At 30.7% G+C, this 24,396-nt stretch overlaps 1 protein-coding gene across 8 annotated transcripts in view; it reads right to left on the bottom strand.

The window, feature by feature from the left end:
* Positions 1-24,396, bottom strand: part of LOC126892788 (uncharacterized) — a 163,277-nt gene that overhangs the window by 14,020 nt on the left and 124,861 nt on the right. For 4 of the 8 annotated variants that reach the window (XM_050662507.1, XM_050662505.1, XM_050662513.1 and 1 more), the window contains one exon: positions 15,543-16,533. The exons of 1 other annotated variant lie outside the window; for it this stretch is intronic. In XM_050662507.1, the coding sequence (XP_050518464.1) occupies positions 15,595-16,533 (939 nt within the window). In that variant the 3' untranslated portion in view covers positions 15,543-15,594. Of the gene's footprint in view, positions 1-15,542; positions 16,568-24,396 lie in introns of those variants that run through there. 3 more of the 8 variants (XM_050662509.1, XM_050662511.1, XM_050662512.1) reach the window with 1 other exon arrangement.

Raw genomic sequence — 24,396 nt, 5'->3', positions numbered from 1 at the left:
TCTTCTTTAATTTTCACACTGGCTCGTGCTGTCCTTTTTGTGGATAGTTGACGTTGACATGATAGATAATTTCCATTCTTTTAGGTATTATTTCTCTGTATTTATAATATCTTAATATGTGTGCACTGTGCACCCCAAAACTTTCCACTAAGTGCCGCCAATGACTAAAACCCGAGCTTATTGTCCATTATAATAGCACAAAGGACTGAGTAAATAAGCTTGACATAATAATACGCGAATATACGGGTCTGCTCTTGGTTTATCTTGTCAACAAATCCGAAATGGAAGATTTTATTTGAATTTTTCTGATTCCTTTGAAACCTCAGAATGAAATGTATGAGATTATTAAAATACATAATTTAGGTAAGTAGTATGATATAATGAAAATTAAAGAAAGTGTAGGTACAGGCAAAACTGAATAACAAATAACACAATTCATATTTGATGGAAACCCCATAAAATGTTCAATACAACTTTGCGATTTTCTGTTATTAGATAGCACCAATAGTCATGTTTTATTCAACAAGCTCCTTTCATGTCTTCTCAATTGCCTCCACTAGTTCACTAGGGAACTTTTATAGAATTCTAAATTCGAAAAAATGTTATAAATCACAACAGAACATAATTTATAACATGTATCAAAGATAAAAAAGTTGTTTTTGTGTTCCGTTTGGCCCCTAAAGACGATTAAAAATTCAAATTATACCAGGCAGCCCAAAACGCGTCGTGACGTCATCGGGTTATATGTTTACATTTTGCATCAACAAAGTAAACAAAATTGTATATAATTTTAAATTAGACATTATAAACGTCAGTAGAAAATACAACTATGTGACGTCACAAGTGTTTTTGATCGTTTGAACTATTTTAAATAAATAGAATACTTGTACTTTTACAAAATGACACTAAACAACAATTATAGTGTTTTCTTTTATTTTCCATAGTAACCCTTCTTTCCTTTCCTTCAAACACTATATCAAACTCCAATCTTAACAAACTGGTATATATTATTACAATGACATACGATAAATGTCATTAGAATATAAATAGTTTTTCCTTATTCTGCGATGATGATCTAGCCAAATACCCAAGTAGGTGGAGGCCAATAACTAAAGAAGAAGAAGAAGAATATACCTACAGTCGGAAAAATGAAAGAATACCCATGAGCGATCACATCAATTACATATTTTGTATTTACTGTTTTTTTTTTCATAAATAACAAACGAGAGAGATAGATTATTAATAATCTGAATAATATATGTGATTGATGTGATCGTTCATGAGTATTCTTTTATTTTTCCGACTGTAAATATAACCATACATAAAGTATAACTATGTGACGTCACGGGTCGTTTGAAATATTTTAAATCACAGAAGATTTTAAATTTTTAAGAGTTTATGAAGCGTGAAATTTTGAAAATCTCATTTTTAAACAAAACTGAACATTATTATGTAATAAAAAAAATGTGCAAGTTCCCTAATCGTTTTTTATTTACGTGACACTTTGGCTTTATTTAGTTGATGCTTATTATGTTGGATTAAAAAAAGAGATTAATGTTTTAGGCAATTTGACATACAAGGCACCCTATTACTTTTCTGATCGAAGTAACTCACAACTTTTCTGTTTTAATTACTCACCTAACTTTGGTATTGAAAGCCTTTCAATAACTTTTAAAAGGGGTAATATTATATAAGGGTTTTTTAACAAGATTATTATTCAACGTCATTGATTAGCTATTCAATTAGGTCTTGACAGTGTCGCCAATTTTTCGGATATAATCACCTCAGTTTAAAGTACCTACTTACACTACGGCGAAAAGTTTCTTAAAAACCAATTAGGCCTGGATCCCGCGTACAAAAAGAAAGTTGATTAATAGCAAGCTGAAAAATTGTTAATAGTTTAACGGTGTCTAGTCGGACAAAATTTTGATGTATGGGAACACTGGAACAGGGTTTCCCAGTGGTACAGAACAGGAACAGTGGTACATTGAAACATAACAGGGAACAAATTTGTTAATAGCTTAACGATGTCTAGTCGGACAAACTTTGATGTACGGGAACACTGGAACAGGGGAAGTTTTAATTTTGGAACAGGTTAAAAATTTGAAAAGTCAGACTACGAGAACGTCACATGTATTTTGTCTGACAGGACTTCCAATTGGTTTGTGACCCTTTCATTAAACTCTCATGCAAAAAGCAGAATGGTATTTATCACCTACTTGACATTTTAATATATCCGACACATGGAACATGTTAAATGACAGGAATTATGTTGGTGATAAATAGCAGTCTGATTTTTGCATGAGAGTTTAATGAAACGATAACAAATCAATTGGAAGTTCTGTCCGAAATAATACATAATACGTTTTCGTAGTCTGGCGTTCCAAATTTTTAACCTGTTCCACAATTAAAACGCCTGTTCCAGTGTTTTTGTACATCAAAGTTTGTCCGACCAGGCACCGTTAAGCTACTAACAAATTTTCAGCTTGCTATTAATCAACTTTTTTTGGTACGCGGGATCCAGGCCTAAAATTTTTATTCTATAAAACTATTTAATGATTTTTTCAATACTTTGAAAACATAACCAGTCTTCTTGCACGTGATTTCCACAGAATTGCTAAATCATTATTATTTTCTGAACAATAACATTGCGAAAAAAAGAGCTTTGTGATAAACAAATTGAATAAAATTTAAACTAATTGACGAATGGTCTTAAAAATTTTTGTGCATTATACGGAATGTTCGACTCAACTTTTCATGCAATATGAAAGTCTTAAGGCCATTTTCGCAAAAGTTATAGTAGTCCATGTGGTGAGACCGCTCCCGTCTGAAAAACATTTCTAATTCAGTTTCTCTGCGGATTCATATTCAAAATTGTCTAAACAATGTTTTTAAACAAATACATAAGATCACCTTTTATTGCTCCAAAAAATATATTTTTGGGTTTTTTGGGTCATTATAAACAAGAAAGGTATCTTATGATTTTTCTCAAAAATTGACAGTTTTTGAGTTATAGGCGATTTAAAATCTGAAAAATGCGAAAGTACGCATTTTCGAGGCGTAAAAACTAAATTTAAATTAGTATTTCTGAGGGTGTCAATAACTTACATTAAAGACTGAAGATCCCTTTTTAAGATTCCGAAGAGTGATCGGGTCTAACTTCAATTTGGACCGTAGTATTTTAATTGTTAATTATGCATGTCCATCCGATATTTTGGCTGGTGCGGCGCGCTCTATTTCAAAAATCTCCTATTTTCGTCCGAAAAATATTTTTTCTAGATTCTTTGGGACATTATAAATAAAATAAGTTTTTTGACATTTTTCTCAAAAGTTACTAGTTTTAAAGTTATAAGCATTTAAAATGCAAAAATGTGTTTTTTTTTGTCAATCTTCGGATTTTAAATCGCTTATAACTTTAAAACTATGAGCTTTTGAGAAAAATGTTAAGAAACTTATTTTATTTACAATGTCCCAAAGAATCTAGAAAAAATTATTTTCGGGGAAAATAGAAGATTTTTGAAAATTGTGCGCTTCGCGCCGGCAAAAAAACCGAATGGACACGCATAATTATTAACAATTAAAAAAAACTAGGGTCTAAATTAAAGTCAGACGCGATCGCTCTTCGGAATCATGAAAAGGAATGTTTAAACTAAAATCCAAGTTATTGGCATCCTTAAAAATACTAATTTAAATATCAGATTTTAAGTCTCAAAAATGCGTATTTTCGCATTTTTTAGATTTTAAATCGCCTATAACTCGAAAACTGTCAATTTTTGAGAAAAATCACAAGATACCTTTCTTGTTTAGAATGACCCAAAAAACTTAAAATATATTTTTTGGAGCAATAAAAGGTGATCTTATGTATTTGTTTAAAAAAATTGTTTAAACAATTTCTGCCCAAAAATTTCGTCCGGCGTGTCTACAGACGTCCAAAAGAACGGTGTATACAGACCCTTCAGATTTGTTTAGAGGGGACATTTTTGAATATGAATCCGCGGAGAAACCGAATTAGAAATGTTTTTCAGACGGGAGCGGTCTCACCACATGGACTATAGCACATTTTTTATATTTGAAATAATAGTCTTATTTTGAAATTTCCAAAGCAAAAAATGATCAAACCAAAATTTAAAAAGTACCATTTTAAACCTTAGCTCATCTTATAAAAGAAGGATACTATAAATAAGATATTTAATGACCCTATTTTTACCTGCAGCGATTTAAACGAAAAAACTGCCATTTTTGACCCTTATTTGTTAATAACTGAGTTTTTCGTCCGAACTGTGACGGCCATTTTTGTATTTATAATGTATTAGGTATACAGTGAAGAGCGCGCTAATAACCGGCAAAATAGCGCAAAAGATGGAAAACATAATACATTGCAAAACAAAAAGAGATGAAATTAGTGAAGGTGGAAATGATCGTTATAAACATAAAATAACATTACATTACATAGTTTCCCACCTTTAGACGTCTGTGACAGGAGTATTTTATAAAATTCTACTGTCATAGTGACAGTTTTCATACTCCTCTGATACGTCTTAAGGTGGAAAACTATGTAAATGTAATGTTAATTTATACGTTTATAACCATCATTTTCATCTCCACGAGTTTCATCTCTTTTTGTTTCGTAATATATTATGTTTTCCATCTTTTGTGCTATTTTGCCGGTTATTAGCCCGCTCATCACCGAAAAACTCCATTTGCAACCTGGCTGCGTAAGTGTCCCTACAAAAATCTTATTTCTCTGGACTAATAAGACCAATAATGACATAAACATCAGAAGCAATACAGCTACAGCTAAAACACAAAGACTCCTGGAAACGGCAGAGGGATGAAGACCTTAGAAGAAAATATATTTACAAATAAATCACTAAATAGAAAAAAAGAATGAAATAATCACATAAGCAGAATGAGAGTGACCCGTGTGATCCAAATAGCAAGAGATAAATCACTTATCTCCCCTATCGGTAGATGTATCGGACGATGGCGCAAAAGATGAACTGGTAACCTTCCATAGAAGTATCAATGAGCCAATGAACAAACAAGATTGCTTACAAATAGGAAGAAGAACACGAGAAGACACGTTTCAGGTAGGGATGGGAAAAACCTACCGGTTTTAACCTAAAACCGGTTTTTTTACTTCACAATAACCGGTTTTATCGGTTGTTTTTTTGTCCCGGTTTTATCAACAACTCTTGATTTGTTTAATGTTATATTCGGTAATGACTCTCACACTCACTAAAATAATATGTTTAAGAATAATTGTGATAAGCTGAATTGGCTATTTTGATGAACTTGAGAATTAGCACCTCTTGTTTATTGAACTGGGAAATCCTAGCAAAAATAGATATTAGTATCAATCATATGTGCAGTCTGCATAGTTGTATTACAATTGTATAGAGAGGCTATACCGACACAAGAGCGAGAATAAGCTTATATTTTATCATTAATAAATCCAGAAGAAAAATCATTCCTGTGAAATCACTTAAAAAAATGAAAAAAACAAGAATGTGTGTGTACTTTGTACGCACGTAAGAAGTTATACTTCTACTACATATTATGTGATTTTTAAGACAATACCAAAAATTTAAAAAAATAAAAGAATAAAACGCACACAAACACATTGAAAAATGCCACAAAGAAATAATGATTTCTGAACGATAATAATTGTTGGCAAAAATTTTAAATACGCATTTTCTGAAAAAAAAATTATATAACAAATATACTTACAATCATAACATGCATAAAAAAATAAAAAAATAAAACCTGCATCGGGAATTGAACCCGTGAATTTCGTGGCACTTTGATTCGTAATCGAAGCGTAGACTCACTCGTCCAATCCCACATTATTTATCATGTGGAAAAATACGGTAACTGAACGTTTTACTGTTTGACAGTTGTTTTGAAAATTAAAAAATTATGTAGTTTAAATTTTGTGGAAGAAAATATAAAAATATAAAAAAACACTAAGAAAACAATATATTAGATGAAGATTGGTAGAACTTTTGTTGGTAATCAAATTAAGTATGTAAATCAAAATATTACATACCTACTAGATAAATAAATCTACGCCAAAAAAGCATAATTTAAAAATGAAAATCGAACCTAATTTGGGATTTCTCTCTAAAATCCGCATTCTTGAGAAAATAAATGTATGTATTTCAACCTAATCCAAATGTATAATTTTAATATGATTATAATAAAAACTACTTACCAAATTAGAATGAGTTTTCCTTGTCCAAAATAGTCCAAAAGTCCAAAAATATAGGTATATGAAAACTATTTAAAAAGGCAGTATAACTATTAACTAACTTTTGTTTGTTGTTTCTTTTCACACAAATTTTAAAACGCAAGAACCATAAATAATCTAACTACAGCTGTGCCACAGCCGCCATATTGAATAATTTTTGACATGTCATTTGAACATCCAATCAGAACAAAGTTATAATGCGCATGCGCCCGGTCGCTAGGTTTTACCATATAAAAAATTCACCCTCTATCGCCGGTAAAGAAGTATAACTTCAAAAATAAAATAGTTTTGTGTATTTTGTGTAAAAATGAATTATTGTTTTTCAGAAATACAACTTTGCAAAAACATTTAGGAAAATAGTACATCCAATTCAGAATTTTAACAATGATTCATTATTTGTTTTTATAAGTTTTAAGTACTCTTTTTGATGTTTGGTACATTTTTGTTTTTATAATTATTATTCATACAGGTACAAGTATATAAATACAGGATATATAGTCAAATTTGCTTCATATTACGTTTATAGTTTTATATAGGTACCTAATTAGTTTACTACCTTTTGTATTTTGCAACTATTTGATATGATTTGGATCCGAAATTTTCATTGAGTTAGTTTATTATAAAGGTAGGTCATAAATTAAATCACATATTCTGTGTGTGTGTGTTTATGTTTTATTGGCATTGGTTTAAGCAACCAACTGGCCAGTCAATGTGTTTTAAATTCTCTCTTTTACAAAATATATGCTTAGTATCTAAATTTAAAACTATTAGTACTACTAAGTTTTTTTTACTCTGTTTTTTTTTATTATTTTTTTTAATATATTTTTTAACATTTTTTTTTATTACATTTTTTATTTTTTTTTAGTTTTTTTTTAGTTTTTTTTTAACGTTGTTACCAATTGGATGTTGAATATTGATTAAAATAACCGAAAACCGGTTTTTGGAATAACCGGTTTTTTGATCGGTTATAACAGGCAGGTTAAACCGTAAGTAAAAAAAACCGGTTTAACCGAAAACCGGTGTTTTGTCAAAAACCGCCATCCCTAATCCCTAGTTTCAGGACACTACCAAACAAATTTAACCTTACTTTTTGGAAATTAACCACAAGAGCAATTGAATTACGTTTATTTTGATATGTATAAAAATATATATTATCGTATATGGATGTCAAAAATAACATAAATTATACTTTCAAAGAAAATATTGTTATAACTCTTTTAAAATATTAATTCATGTCATTTGTTTCAGGGTAAATGAAGTACCAAACAAAGTCCATGTGTGCTATCAAACATTGAATGTATACAGGTATGTATAATTACACTGCAAACAGTAGTTGTTTTATAATAATAATAATATAATAATAATAATAACGTTTATTCACTTGAAAAATATACACATATAAAAAAATATATAATTATTATGATGCAATATAATATCTATGTGTTTTAGATATGTTGTTATGTATTCAACGCAAACAAACCATAGAACCCATTAAAACAATTAAGTTGTGCATGGGCCATTTTAGTATAGTTGTGTTAGATATACAACATAACAATTATTTTATTGTGTTAGATATAATAATAATTTTTTTTTAAGAAGTAAAATTTTTACATGCAAGAACAATACAAATCAATATAAACAAAAAGAACATGGTATGAAGTGAAGTTCATCAATTTTTGAGCGTTTATTTTTTATTTATTTTTTTTTGTGTTTAATTATAGGTTTACAGGTTTATATTATTTATTTATTCAAAAAGATGGTTAAACATTTTTCTATTATTTATTTTTAGATACGTCTGAAATATGCACTTTATTAATTTAAAGGAATTTATAGTAATTAAGTAGGTTTTGTATGTTTGAGGAAGCAAATTATATATTTTTATTTGAAGGTATTCAAAGTTTCTTTGTCCAACTACTTTCTTTGTTAAGTTTGTTCTAATAAAGGACTGAGATCTACTTCTGGTATCGTATGTGTGTTCTAGTGGTACAAGTAACTGTTTATTTTTATATAGATTAGTGAACATTGCAAGTACAAACAATTGCCTTATATCTAACACTTGAGCTTCAATAAACAGATCGTCAGTACTGTGCCCTAGTTTTTTATTGTAAATAATTTTTAATATTTTTCTTTGTATAATGTTCATTTGCTTTAGGTGCGTATTTGCAATGCCACCCCAACTAAGAATTCCATACCTTAGACGTGACTCTACTAAGGAGAAATAAATAATTTTTAAATGATGAATATCTAGTATACTTTGTAGATATCTAAATTTATATAAAAGACATCTTAAAGTTTTGCAAGTTTGATTTATGTGCTTATCCCAGCGAAGATATGAATCAATCTGAATTCCTAAATACTTTGTACTACTTGCACTGTTAATCATCAGATTTCCTATAATTAACGAGTTATAATCGGGTAAGCCACTTTTATAACTGGTAAATGGGACATACAGTGTTTTTTCAATATTTACCGTGAGTAGTTTATGACTGAATATATCTATAATATTTCCTAGGTCCCTTTCCATTTTAAGCTTTAAATTGGTCCAAGTGTCAGCAGAGTATAGGATCGCAGTGTCATCTGCAAAGCTTAAAATGTCGCCTTTAGTTTGGAAAGTCAGTATGTTATTTATATATATAATAAATAAAATTGGTCCTAATACCGTTCCCTGTGGTATACCAAAGTTAATGTTCCTTGTACTACTTTGTGTCCCTTCTATTCTCACTACTTGTTGCCTGTCCTTTAAATAACTGTCCATCAAATTATATGCTTTCCCTCTTATACCTGTGTCTATCAGAGTATCTAGTAATTGTGTGTGACTTACTGTATCAAAAGCCTTTGCCAAGTCTAGGAATACACAAGCCGTTGGTATATTGTTATCAACTAAGTTATATATTTTATTTGATAGATATGATATGGCATTTTCCGTGGAGAACCCTTCTCTGAAACCATACTGTTTATTTGATATTAACTTGAATTTTTCTAGGTATTTTACTAGCTGGTTCTTTAAAGCTTTTTCTAAAATCTTACAAAGTGAACTAATTATGGAAATTGGTCTATAGTTTTTTGTTAATTTAGGATCACCTTTCTTGTGTATGGGGACAACTACGGTTTGCTTTAACTGTTCGGGCCATTTTCCTACAGCAAAAATGCTATTTACTAAATGTGTAATGGGGCGAGTTAAAATATGCCCCAGTTCTTTTAGTACTTCTGATTTTATGTTATCCATTCCTGGCGCTTTGTTGGATTTCAGTGAGTTTATTATAATTTTAATGTCATTTTCATTAACATCTGCTAAAAAGAAGGAATTCAATGTAGTACATCTTTTTGGAGGTTGAGATAAAGGTTTTATTATTTTTTGCGCGTATTTTTCTCCGACTGTGGAAAAATAATCATTAAATTCTTCAGCTATCTCATCAATGTTCGTAAGAGATTGGTTATTTTCAGTAACTATTTCTTTGAACTTTTTGGTATTATTTTGTTCGTTATTACAGTTATTAACTATTTTCCACAGATTTTTGGAACATTTATTATTTTTAATAATTTCTTGTCTGAAATAATCTTTCTTTGCAGCTTTAATAACTATATTCAAGTGTTTACGGTATCTGATATAAGTTTCCTTTATCTCTTTGTTACCTGGCATATTTATATGTTGTTTGTATAGTTTATTTTTTTTATTGATGGAGTTTACTAATCCTGCTGTAATCCATTTTTTTCTTTTAAAATTATAACGTTTTATTTTAATGGTGTCAGTATGTTTATTTATGTAAGACGTTAATATCTTTATTAAGTATTCCGTTAAATCATTAATATCTTTTAAGTTATAATATTCAGTCCAATCAAAATCTTTAATGTCCAATTTTAAGTTGTTGTAATTTAATATTTCTTTCTTTCTGTTGGGTAGATTATTTATAATATTTAGTGGCACAGTGACTACAGTTGCCTTATGATCTGTAATATTTGTATCTAGAACAGCTGCCTTGCAATCGTTTATTGGATCTTTGGATTTAAATTTTACAAATACGTGATCCAGACAGTTATTTAGTCTTGTTGGTTTATTTATTAAAGAATTAAAGTTGTATTCAGAGAGAGTATTTAAGTAGTCATTAGCATTATCATTATTTTCTAATATGTTTATATTAATATCTCCAACCAGAATATGACAGTCCGCATGACATGATTTTGTTTGTTCTAGATATTCCTTTAGGTGTGACACGAAATGTTCTACATTCGTTGAAGGTGGTCGGTAAAGAGCAGTGATTAGTATTTTTTTGTTATTATTACATGTTACCAGCATTTGTATTACTTTATGTTCCCCTACTTCTATAATTTTTGTACAGTGATCAAGATAGTTTTTGAAGTATAGTACTGTTCCATCATTTTTATTAATATTTCCTTGGTTGTAAATTATCTCGTACCCTTCAAGCTTATGACAACCAACGTCGCCAATACGAAATGCTTCCGTTAACACGATACAGTCAAAGTTGCAATCTAATTGTTTAATCAAAATTTCAAATTCATTAAAATTCCTGTAAATGCTCCTTATATTTTGGTGTAAAATTTTAAAATGTTGATCATCATTTTGTAAGTAAATTTTTAAATTTGATAAGTTATTAATTTCTTTTGTTTCAAAAGGTATGTGATTAATGTCCCTAATGTATGTATCCATAATATATACAACAAAATATTCCTTATATGAAATATGTTATAATACGATACAAATATAAAATAATTCAAAAGAGTGAGGAAAAAATATTAGAAAGAAATAATTAATTAATAAACTTCACTTTTTCTCCTGTTTCTCAATGACAGAAATTGCAATTTATAAGTAAATCTAAATTACAGTAATCTAAAATAATAATCTGTAAATCTAAAATAAAATATGGTATATAATTAAATCTAGAATATATTAAAATATAGTCTCACTGGATATGTGAATTAAGCAAACTACTTTACTTTTTAATTATGCTATGAGAAGTGGAAGTGGAGTTATTTCTCTTTTTATTGTCTTGAAAGCGAGTATTGGGCTTGCTGGTATTTTTTGAAGATGATGGTGTTGTATTTAGGTCACTCTTCTCTTCTGGTTTAAATTTCGGCTTTTCGGTATTTCCTGGTAGTGGGTTGTTTTCTACACGGGTGTCTGTCTCTAGTTTTGGTGTTGATGGAGCACTATTTGAAAGTCTATCAGTGCTTACTTCTTCAGCTTCAATTAAGTCTTCAATGGTATAGGGCTGATTATTTACGTAGAGTTTGCCGTTTTTTATGTAGCTGTTTTCTTTATTCTGCTGTTTTGCTAGGAATAAATTTTGTCGCAGTATTTTGGATTCTTGTTGTTGTTTCTTTGTTAACACCGGTGCAATGGAAATACCCTTTTTTTCTTTTAATTTAAAACAGTTCTTTAGGATATCTCTTCTCATCCAATGGTTTACAAGATCTATTTTTAATGGGCTGTTGTATTTATTTCCCAAAGTATAATAATTATTGATATCAGATGGTTTAATTTCAACTTCTACTAGGGAAAATATGCGCAAACAAATATCTTGAATGGTTAGTTTGTTTACAGATGTGTGTAGTCCAAAGACTACAATACTATTTTCGTTGCTGTTTATTTTTATTTGTTCAATTTCTTTCTTTAATGTTTGATTTTCTTGTTCTAACGTATTATTTTTCTTTTTCAAGTCTGCAATCTGTATTAATAATCTACTTTCCAGAGCCTCTATTGCATTTTTTATCTCTGTTCTATTTTTTCTAATTTCTGATATTACTTCATGAATTGTTACGTTGTTTTCGTTTTCTCCCATTATATTTAATATTTACAGTTTATAACAGTTACAGTTTATAATATCACTTATTAAACTCAAACAACAAACAGCTCAATCACAACAAAGTAAAAATATCACTACCAAGTAACTTTGAAATTAATTTACAAGTACTTTTAATAATCAAAAACTGTATTAACTCCAACTATTCAAGTTCAATATTGTTAATAGAATCAAATTTATTAGCTAGTACCGTTCTAGTACTCACCTATTACGAAATCTACTGTTGACTAGGACGAGGAATGTCAACCGTTTCGGACAATTTAATCTAATGATATATCATAAAACCAGACGTATTTATTAAGGGAGGAGTTACATAAGTCTTCAAGGCAAGCACAAAAAACAACTTTTTCAAAAATCTATGTATATCTGGTGTTTGAAAAACTAAAAACCCAATTTGTTTCAAATTCACACACAGAAAAGTTTAGCATTTGTGGAAGTTGTCGAGCATGAAAACCATGAAAAATATTGGAAGTTGTCGAATTTTTCCTGCAGTTTTCACAGCGCAGCTTTTTTTTGCGGTAGGCAGATTATTTCGGTGCCGGTTCGTCTTCAATCAAAAATTCGAAAAATTTCGTATAGTTTATACCATTTTCTAGTAATTGAATACAGGAATAAAAAAAAATTTATGTTTTGAAATAAGGTTAAATAAACTTTAGTCTCATATTTTTAAAAATTCAACCTCGAGTTCTTCTTCTTCTTAAGATGCCTTCTCCATTACTGAAGGTTGGCCATAACTACAGCAAATTGTCCTCTATCTGGAGCGGTTGTTAGTATCGAATGTGTGTCCATGCCTGTCCAGTGCCTTACGTTCTTCAGCCAGGAGCATTTTCTTCTTCCTGGACCTCTTCTTCCTTCCACTTTCCCTTCCATTATGAGACCTAAAAAGTTGTATCTTTCTCCTCTGTAAATATGTCCTAGATAGCTCGTTTTTCTGTTTTTAACAATATTTAGGAGTTTCCTGTCAGTCCCCATTCTTCTCAGCACCTCGTTGTTGGTCACTTGCTATCTCCAAGAGATCTTCAACATTCTTTAAAAAACCCACATCACAAAGGCTTCTATACACCTCCTTACAAATTGGTATCGGATATCCAACGATAAGGTAGAGTTTATTAGGAATTTTTTCATTCTTTGTAAAGCGGACCTAGCATACTCTATACGAGCACATATTTCGACCTTGTGATCAAGATTGTTTGTTAACTCGCTAATCACGAGTACCTCGATATTTCAAATAACCATCTGTAGCAAATTATGCAAAAATACAAAGATTGCCCTGGGCAGGTTACCTTATAGCTACAGAAGACTTTACATAGTGTTGTAAGGAACTAGGGTGGGACGTTTGGCTACCTAAGTAGCACAATAAAAACATTTTAGTTTTATTTAAGGTTTATAAAGGTTTTATTGTGGTAAATAAGAAGATAATGGTTTTAAAGTTACCTTGTAGATATACTGCCAGAACTTTAAAACTGTTAAGCATTTGTCACTAGTTTTAAAGTATCTAATTAGAGTATCAAATAAGACTAATTCATCTCAATAGATAATTTGTCTTATTGTAGTTTTAAAATGGTTTATTCTCAGTTCACTTTAAAATTAATCAGTTTTATAAAGAACTTCCGGACTATTTGGTTTTATTAGATTCTAGTTTGTAACCTTCTAGTTTTATTGTAGTTTTAAAGATTCTCCTAATATGACTAATAAAACCTATTATTAAAACTACTTGATCTCAAGACTATTATGTCAGTAAATCATATGCCTTAAAACTATTTTTTAATTTTTTTTTAAGTTGCTCTCTTAAAGGCAATTATTAGGCCATATTAAAACCAAACGCTCTTAACTGCATCAATTTGGTTATCGTAAAGGCTAAGCTATGCTTCCTGTTAGAAACAATAAAACTAAATTCATCCCCTCTTCTTTCATGTCCATAATGGTCAGCCATTTGTTTTAGCGCGAAACAGTGGTGTAGTGTGTTGTAAAAAGTGGAAGTACAGTTAGTATGAAAGAAATAAGTCGCAAGTACTTAAACTATAAACTGGTAATTACGGCTTATTTTTCAAGGAACACAACACACACAGTACTACGACGCCTTGATTTTAAGGTTAGATTCACATTATATCCGAGTGGCATTATCGACAGCAGCATTAAAACTAAGCGGTTTCAATTCCAAGGCAACCTTGCTTTTATATAGGATATATTATGCTCTTGGAAACGTATAAAATAAAACCATTTGATCTTAACAATTCTCTGTCGATAAACTAAATAGTTTTATTTTTTTTTTCGGCCATATTGCTTTCTCGAGATGCTGGATAGATTACAATATAAGGCTTACATAAAAATTAAAAATAAGCGACTTAAAGAGATAAATTCGATTTATTTTATTAAACATATTTAACATTAGAACATTAAAATTGCAGATAAAATTATTTTTCCTTCATATTAACATTTTTCGGATGTAAATTGTTTTACTATTTTTTTTAATCGCCAAAACTCAGAGATTTTAGGGCGCGTTAGTTATTTAGACCTATAATAGGTGGCTTAACCCGTGGCTTTGTTTTAAAAAAGGACAATGTCAATATTTTACTTGTTTGCACAACTTTATTTCAAATTTAATATTGACCAAACAAATTGCAAAAAATTGACATTGGCCATTTTAACACCAAGCCACAGAATCTCATTTGGTGTTAACATGGCCAATATCAATTTTTTTCCGTTTTGTTTTGTCAGTTTTAAATTTTAAATAAAGCTGTACAAAAAAGTAAAATATTGACATTGGCCCTTTTAGAACCAAGCCAGAGTATTCTTGTTAACATTATCAATAAAGTTGGGTGCGCAAGTGGTTTTCTACCTTGGCAGCCCGAAATAAGAAAGTACTTTTTATTATTTTATGGTTACAAATAGGTACGTATTTACCTATCATAACACATGTAAAAATTTGTTGGCCTATATATTTGAGTATATTTATATGGATTTAAAGAATCATTTAATAAGGTAAATTGTTTTTAAAAGTCTCCATTTAAGAAACCTTTTTAAGTTTTCTATAAAACTGCCTGCACTTAAAGTGTCTTTTAACATGGTTTTAAAAGTACCTTCACAGCAGCTTTAAAACCAGTTGCTTAAGAAAACAAAATTTTAAAAAGGTTTTTATTTTTGGTTTTATTGACCTCTTTCAGTATGGGCCCTTTTATGCTGAAAGCGGTTTTATTGCAACCTTAAGGTTTACTTAAAAACCAATTGATTTCAATTTTAGTTTTATTCTTCAGTTTTAAAGCCTCCTTAAAAGGCTTAATAAAACCGTTCGGTGATACTTGGGCAGTTGAAAGACCAAGAAAGAGGGGGATAGATGAAGAGAGTACTGATGCTAAGGAGATATTGAGGATGGATAACTGGTGGAGACAAGCCAAGGAAGGAGATTCTTGCAGATAAGTGCTGTGGGAGGTCAGGGCCTGACGTGGGGTGTAGCGCCATATAAAATAAAGATATTCATGTATGAAAAAATAAGTTTATATTTTGTATTATAAGAATAAAAAATGTTCATATGTGTACACTGTTACTATCGGTGACTACACTATTTGGAACGTCTTCATTTTCAGCTTTTTCTAGGGTCTCCAAATCATCTTTGTATCCTTTATTTCTTCGACTAAATAATTTAAGCATCGCTACTTCTATATCTGTATCCATCCTAATCAAAGTTATAATCAAAACTAAAGACATGCTGAGGGAAAACCAATCAGCCAAAAACATTGTATATAACAGTATACTGCTCAAAGTATACTGGTCCGATTCGCTGGACCAGGTGAGCAGTTCTTCAAATACAAAGAGTGGCAACCAAAAGAAGACGATGATATTAGCGGGAAACAAGCCGTAACTTTTGAAGTTGTTTTCGTTTTTCTTATTACTGTAATACAGAAAGTTAAATATCACAAGAGACAACGCTATCGAATAATAAAGTGCTTCAGGAATATACTCTTCAAAAACAAAATACATAATAACGGATATAAAAGCAGCCAGTAAATAAATTAAATAAATAGCATATTTGTTAAAGAGTGCAGAAGATTTTACAAAATGTGGACTGTGAATATTTAAAAACCAGTCCAAAGCAAGACAGAAACCAAGCAGAAAGAGCAGTAATACTGATATACCGATTACCTCATAAATAATGGAGAAGAATACACTTGGAAAAATATCAACCAAATGCAGTTGATCCAAAAGAACGAAAAATATTGGACAAATCACCACAAATACTATATGCCATATTGAGTAATGAAGAATGTACATATTTGTCTTTGTTTTCAGTTTTGGATTCTTTATAATAATTATAATTATGCAGATGTCAGCTGCTATGGATAGAATGCATAGTAAGAATTTTATTGTGTCTGTAAAGTATGATGTGTAATGAAGTATATCGTAAGTTTCTTCCATTTGTTCGTAAAATTCAGTAATATTTACTTCTGCTAAGGGATCTTCTTCAACCTCGGCAATATTAAATGTATTCTCCATGTTGAACCTAAAAGAAATCATTAAAAAGTTAGGTATATGCTTTTGTTTGAAAAAGTATTTAGTATCTAGCAGCCTGATTTGTTTCAGTTTGTTCAGAGATAGTCATATACGCACTTTCTGATGAGAACAAGATTCGAAACCGGTTCTCTGATCTGATAAATAAGTCGGCTCTTGTTTCGGTTTACAACGAATTGATTATTTATTTATTTAGTATTTGTTTAAATATTCTATTTTATTATTCATAACATGAATTTAACTATTCAAAAATAAAAAAAAAACAAAAAGAAAATAAACGCAACAAAGATGGAATCCCTAAGAAGAAGTTGAAAAATAACAATAAGAGATAAATACCATCAAGATTAAGAAGAGAATGGGAACGAGCTCAGATAGATATAATAGACTATACAGGGTGTTTCATTAATAATTGTCCATACAGTAACTGGAGAAACCTTAGCACAAAATACGAAGATTTAACTTAAACCACTTAAATACAATGTGGTTCCTTACCACAGGGTGGTTACAGGGTGTTTTCTCTAAAAATTTAAAAATTATTTTTGCTCGGTATTTTAAAACTATTCGACGTATCTTTTTCATACTTGGCAAGAAGTATGTGTACTGTACAAACTACTAAATTATGTTAAATGAAGTGAATTGTTGACCCTTTCCAAATTCTACGCCACTGGCGAAATTGCTATTTTAGTTCAATTTTTGGATGCTCCAATACTTTCTATGAAAATAATATACTCTTCATTCGTAACGATAAAGTCATTAGTTTTCGAGATCTTTGAAGTTAAAAAAATGAAACGACACGCTTATTTTGATTAATGTTTTGTGTTGCTTTATTTTTAATTTCAAATACCTCGAAAACTAATCATTTTATCGTTACGAATGAAGAGTACATTTTTTACATAAAAAGTATTGCAAAATAAAAAAATTGTACTAAAATAGCAATTTCGTCAGTGGCGTAGAATTTGGGAAGGGTCAACCAGCCACTATCCCCTGTCGTACGCCTCTGGTAGTAGGTAGAAACGTTTATTTATCTTAATTTAGTAGGGTGTACAGTACCTACACTTTCTGCCAAGTATGATGAGGATACACCAAATAGTTTTAAAGTACTGAGTACAAATAATTTTTAAATTTCAATCATATGAATCATATGATAAATTAATCAAAATAACTGTGCCGTTTTATATTTAACTTCAAATATCTCGAAAACCAATGACTTTATCGTTATAAATGAAGAGTATATTATGTACGTAGAGAGTATTGGAAAATCTAAAAATGGCACTAAAATAGTAATTCCTTCAGTGGCGTAGAATTTGAGAAGGGTCAACCATTCACCATCCCCTGTCGTACGCCTCTGGTAGTAGCCAGAAACGTTTGTTTATCATAATTTAGTAGGGTGTCTAGTGTTCGCACTTTCTGTCAAGTATGAAAACGATTCGTCGAAAAGTTTTTAAATGCTGAGCAAAAATAGTTTTCAATTTTTTAGATAAAACACCCTGTAACTCGGTAAGGAACCACATTTTATTTAAGTGTTTTAGGTTAAATATTCGTATTTTGTGCTAAGGTTTCTCGAGTTACTATACGGACAATTATAAATGAAACACCCTGTATAGAACAGAACAGTTTAACCTGGTACGGATATATGTCATAACAACAGAGATAAAAAGCGTTGGATAAACAAAATAGATCCCGATAGGAAGAACGAAGGGAGGCAGGCCCCAAAGATCTTTCAGAGATGAAAAATTATTTTAGTGATGACAACTTTGGCATGGTTCTGATTAATATTCGTTCTATAAGAAATAAAACTGATGAATTATTTTTGTTTCTGGAGGAATTAGGATTTCCTCCGATAGTTGCGGTTACAGAGCACTGGCTTGTAGTTAACGAGCCTTTTTTTGTAGAAAAATATACCACAATTGCCAGGTATGATCGTCCAAGTTCGGCTCATGGAGGCACCCTGATTCTCTCTAGAAATAATGATTTTTCTCTGGTAACAAAATATGACTTTTTGTTAAGTGAATCCTTCTTTGAGTTTTCCTTAGTTTATAAAAAAATCTTAATCTTTACATTATTTGCATTTATAGATCACCTGATTCTACCGTGGAACTATTTTTTCAGAATCTGCTAAATTTGTTGGATGACCTGCCTCATAAAAGCAGAAAAATTCTATGCGGTGATTTTAACATTAATTATGCTGCTGCTAGTGCTACCCAAGTGTCCCTGGCAAACATATTTGAATCGTATGGTCTCTCAATGCACGTTGATTCTCCTACAAGGATTACAAAAACTACATCTACCATAATCGATTATATTGTCTCAGATTTCTCACCCCTTGATGTCTGCTCTACAGTTATTAATGCGGGACTATCTGATCATGAAGCAGTGTATACGAAGTTTAACATGTTCAGCAAACCCTCCTCAAAAACCCGACGTTTAGGTAGGATTTTTTCCGCCCAGAATTTTCGTAAATTCCAAAATTTATGCTTAACTTCTGAGTGGCAATTTCCTTCTATAGACGTGGACTATAATTTCAGTGTTTTTCTAGATAAGCTTCTCCACATCTTCAATAAGGCATTTCCTTTAATTCCTATTAAGCCAAAACATCGGAAACCTTGGGTTACGAAAGGTATTCGCATCTCAGCTAAGAATATGCTTTCACTACTATACATCAAGAAATTTACTACCAATGTTGCTGTCACTGAATATATCATGAAGTACAGGACAACATATCTAAAACTTGTCAGGTCAGCTAAACAAGCCTATTATCAAAATCGTCTGGGAAGCTCTAAAAGTGTTGCAAAAGAAACTTGGTCTATAATAAACGATCTTCGAAATAAAACTCACACAGCTCAATCATTTTCCCTTCCAAATCCTGAAAGTCTAAACGACTACTTTGTTAATGTGAGTAAAAATATAACATCAACAATTTTGCCGCAACAAGATCCCATTTCCTATTTTCCTAATTCAAGACAGGTCTCGAATTCATTCTTTTTACGACCAGTCGATAACTCTGAACTTATCCAAACAATCAATTGTATCAAAAGCAAATCATCCTGTAGTACTGATGGACTATCTATAAAAATTTTCTCTAATCTCACAGAAAATGTGTTGGAAATCCTCCTCTCACTAATTAATGATTCCTTCGAAAAAGGTAAATTTCCAGAGTGCCTAAAGACAGCCATTATTATTCTTCTTCATAAGGGTGGCGAAAAATCTGATGCCTGCAACTATAGACCTATTGCCTTACTACCGGTACTCTCCAAAATTATTGAGAGACTCATTCAAACTCGACTTATGTCCTTTATCGTTGATAACAACATTTTATCACAAAATCAGTTCGGCTTTTTAACAAACAAATGTACCACTGATGCCATGTTTTCTGTACTACATGAGGTTTACCAAGCACTAAACAATAATCTTTATACTGCCACTGTTTTCTGCGACTATGCCAAAGCTTTTGATTATGTAAATCACGACATCTTGATTACAAAACTAAATTTCTATGGAATTCGAGCTATTTCTTTGAATTGGTTCCAATCCTACTTGAATAATCGGAAACAACTAGTTAGAGCAAATGATACTGACTCTAGTCTCAAAAACATCGTATGTGGAGTACCACAAGGTTCAGTATTGGGTCCTATACTGTTCCTTATCTTTATAAATGACATCACTTATTTAAAAATCAATGGAAAAATTTTTCTTTTTGCTGATGATACCAGTATCACTTGGAGCAACTCAACTATTGCATCTCTTCATGAAACTATAACTTCGGATCTACTGACGATAAAGACCGGGTCTGACTCTAATTTACTCTCTTTTAACGTAAATAAAACAGCAGCATTATCCTATAAAGGAGCTCTTCAACATTTGCCACTTCATAACAGCCAGATCAGTACCGTTGATTCTGTAAAATTTCTTGGTATTTTTTTAGACAGCAACCTTAAATGGTCCCTTCATATCGATTCGTTAAGTAAGAAACTCGCCTCAGCTTGCTATGCAATACGATCTGTCTCAAGGGAACTCAATTTAGCATCTTCTAAAATAACATATTTTTCGTTGTTCGAGTCTCATCTTCGATATGGTCTTCCTTTTTGGGGTTCTAGTACAGCTGCTCAATTTGATGTCATTTTTAGATTGCAAAAAAGAGCAATAAGATATTTGTTTGGCCCCAGAAGATCTACACATTGCAGAAAATACTTCAGAGATCACGAAATTTTAACACCTCCATCTTTATATTTTCTAGAAACGGTTTGTTTAATTCGTAAACACCTTCATGTCTTTCCATCAAGGCCCAATCATCTTTACTCCACCAGAAATTCAATCTTTGATATTTATTTACCGATTCCATCCACTGAGTTAGTAAAGAAATCTATATTATATTCCGCAAAGAAACTGTACAATCATCTTCCGTTACAACTTAAATCTGCAACATCTTTCCCTAAGTTCCGAAAAATGACAAAAGCCTATCTATCTAAAAGACCATACTATTCAATAGAAGAATTTCTTAATGAATAACTAAGAAAATTGGGTTCCATGCGCAGCAGCATAAACTTGTCAGTTCCTTATTAGTCCTGTCGCCAGGGGGGGTACAATGGCCTTCTTAATTCAGATAGACTTACCCAAGTTTTTTTTATGTATTTTGGCCCGTAGAACACGAATTTTTTGGGTAACAGTTGATCCGGATGTCGATAAGATTGTTATAAACAAAGAAGTTGAGGAATTACATAACAGCGATTTCTCGCAAAACAAAACATTTTTTTTGTATTTTTTGGGTCATTCTAACCAAAAAATGTTCCTGCAAGTTTTTTCGTAGGATGCATAGTTTTCGAGATAAACGCGGTTGAACTTTCAAAAAATCGAAAAATTGCAATTTTTGAACCCGAATAACCTTTGAATAAAAAATAAAATAGCAATTCTGCTTACCGCCTTTAAATGTTTGAGTCAAATTATATCTGTTTTGAATATTTACATTGCTAAAAATTTATTTTTTGATTGTTAAAAAAAGCTATAAACACATAGTGTTTCCCGTGCCTAATACATGCGTTTTAAAGCATGCTACGTAGAAATAGCCCCGCTTGTACTTTTACCTCTTCTACCTACTCGTTCGATTTTAAATGAGAAATCATTGAAAACATCACTCAAGCACTAGGTGTTTATAGCTTTTTTTAACAATAAAATAATAAATTTTTAGCAATACAAATAATTAAAACCGATATAATTTGACTTGAACTTTCAAATGCGGTAAGCAGAATTGTTATTTTATTTTTTATTCAAAAGTTATTCGGGTTCAAAAATTGCAATTTTTCGATTTTTTGAAAGTTCAACCGCGTTTATCTCGAAAACTATGCATCCTACGAAAAAAATTGTAAGAACATTTTTTGGTTAGAATGGCCCAAAAATACAAAAAACTGTTTTGTTTTGCGAGAAATCGCTGTTATGTGATTCCTCAACTTCTTGGTTTATAACAATCTTATCGACATCCGGATCAACTGTTACCCAAAAAATTAGTGTTCTACAGGTCAAAATACATAAAAAAAACTTGGGTGAGTCCATCTGAATACAAGAGGCCGTTGTACCCTCCCTGGCGACAGGACTATATGTTGTACCTATTTTATTTTATTTGTTGTATGTTCAATTTGCAATTTATATATATTTTGCAATAAATTGTTTTTGTCTTGGCTTTTATATCTTATACTGTACATTACATTATTGACGATTTATCTAATTTTAGTAAATTGTAGTTGTTATTTGTTATTTATATTATGTTTTTCTTTTGACTGTATGTAAGCTTTGTCCATAAAATTGTAAAAATTTTCAGTGACAATGGCTGCGTTCACCAGAAATAATCGGTTTAAGTTTCAACTAAACAGCTATGTTGCAGCGCTTTAAAACTACGTTTAGTCTGGTGAATGGTATTTTTTCGTTTGACACTTTCATAGTTGGTTTTTTTTTGTGTTCCCACCTGTTCGATGTATCAACCTAACCTAAAACGGGATTCGTTGTTTTTGTTGATTTATAATACTTATCGTTCAACGATAAATTGGACGTACCTTAAACAAATTTAATTCAAAAATGGATAATATACTTCCTTTATTGATGTTTGATAATGAAATGAACAAGAAATAATTTTTGGTGCTGCTGACTGTGCTGGACTTGACAGAGCAGAACCATTGGATGACCCACCATAAATAAATAATAATTATCACGTAAATATGAATTATGTTGAAAATATTGTTCCTTAATACACATATTTACAATTTCGTGAGCATATACAATTATGTATCTCCTAAGATTCAATTACTTTATAATTAAAACCATTGTAAAATAAATATTTTCAAATAATCGCGCCATTACAATATATTTCTTAAACACGTTCAATATTGGAGCGATACAAATACTACGTTCAATAAAATGGCGACCGCTTCGTCAACACGTTGAAGTTTAGCCTAAATTGACATGACGTTCACCCGAAAAATCTTAAACAGTTTCAGAGCGCTGACGTAGCATACTGGTCTGGTGAACGCACCCATTAAAGCATATTTCTATTCTATTCTATTCTGAAGCGGACGAAGCAATCGAAAGAAGAAATTTGCAGTAAGGGAACTGCCACAACAGAAAAAACTGGAGAGAACGATTGAGTGACGTAATGCAGTGAAAACTGTTTAAATCATTAGTATAGGTATAAATATACAAGTTAAAACAAATCCCGTAACACTAGACAGAATACAAATTAACTCTATAACATAAATATAATATAATAAATATGATACAAAATAAGAAAATCTGCGGTTTCGTTTTGATTTAAATCTGTCTCCCTCCATCCTCCGATAGTACTATTTCTAGGTCTACCTGTTGTCAACGAGGGTCTGAGGAAGACAAATTTACCCCGAACACGACCGTAGTTTCTCGATATAAATTAAAACTATTTATATCGCAGTATGGTTAGAACGCTCTCTAACAATAGTCTGGGCTGATTATCGGAGAATAGGCCATTTTTGGGAAAAGTTATTTACCAGTAATTTTATTGCTGGAATCGAATTATAATATCCTATATATTAATAATATAGGTATGCAAAGTCCTCAGATAGTGTACTACTTTTTTTATAAACAAAATGGCGCTCGAAAATCGTGTTTTTTTCAATTATTGCTCTAGAACTCCGAAGATTTTAACTTTACAACAAAAACACTTATATAAAAATTCACCGTGATTAAATTTTGCATAGAGACAGACGTGTTTTTCTCGATCTGCTCCGACGAAAATTTTCCTCGGAAAATTCGGGTTTTCACAACAAAATCTTTAATTTTCAAATAAAGTTTTAGATAAGTAATTATTTACCAATAATTAAATAATTTGGTGACTTAAAAGCCTTCTTGGTTTAGATTATAGTTCCAGAAGCTGGTGTAAATTAAATGAATATTTTAGCAACAATTCAATTATTAATTAATAATTTACGGTCGAAATAATAACCAAAATAATTATGATACACTGATCAAACTTTGAAATCTTATAAAGATGAGATGCCTATTTAACATTTTGTCGCAAAATATAATTTTTTTTTTTGCATAATCTTTAAATGTTTAAAAAAAATAGTTATAAACAAATTAACGTTTCTCAGAAAGTTTTTATTATATTATAATTTTAAAAAATAGCTAAAATGCGCATTTCAAATATCTTGAAAATGAATGCTTTAAAACTTTTTTGCAACCATTTCCAAAAAAGTTATGAAACAACAAAATAAACATACGATTACTACGGTGTTAATAATTTTTTTAATTCTTTCAAAGGGTAAAAGTGAGTTTAAAGTACAAGCTAATTATTTATAAAACAAT

The sequence above is a fragment of the Diabrotica virgifera genome, chromosome 9, assembly GCF_917563875.1.
Source record: "Diabrotica virgifera virgifera chromosome 9, PGI_DIABVI_V3a".
NCBI classification, from domain to species: domain Eukaryota; kingdom Metazoa; phylum Arthropoda; class Insecta; order Coleoptera; family Chrysomelidae; genus Diabrotica; species Diabrotica virgifera.
This window is presented reverse-complemented; position numbering and strand designations above follow the sequence as displayed.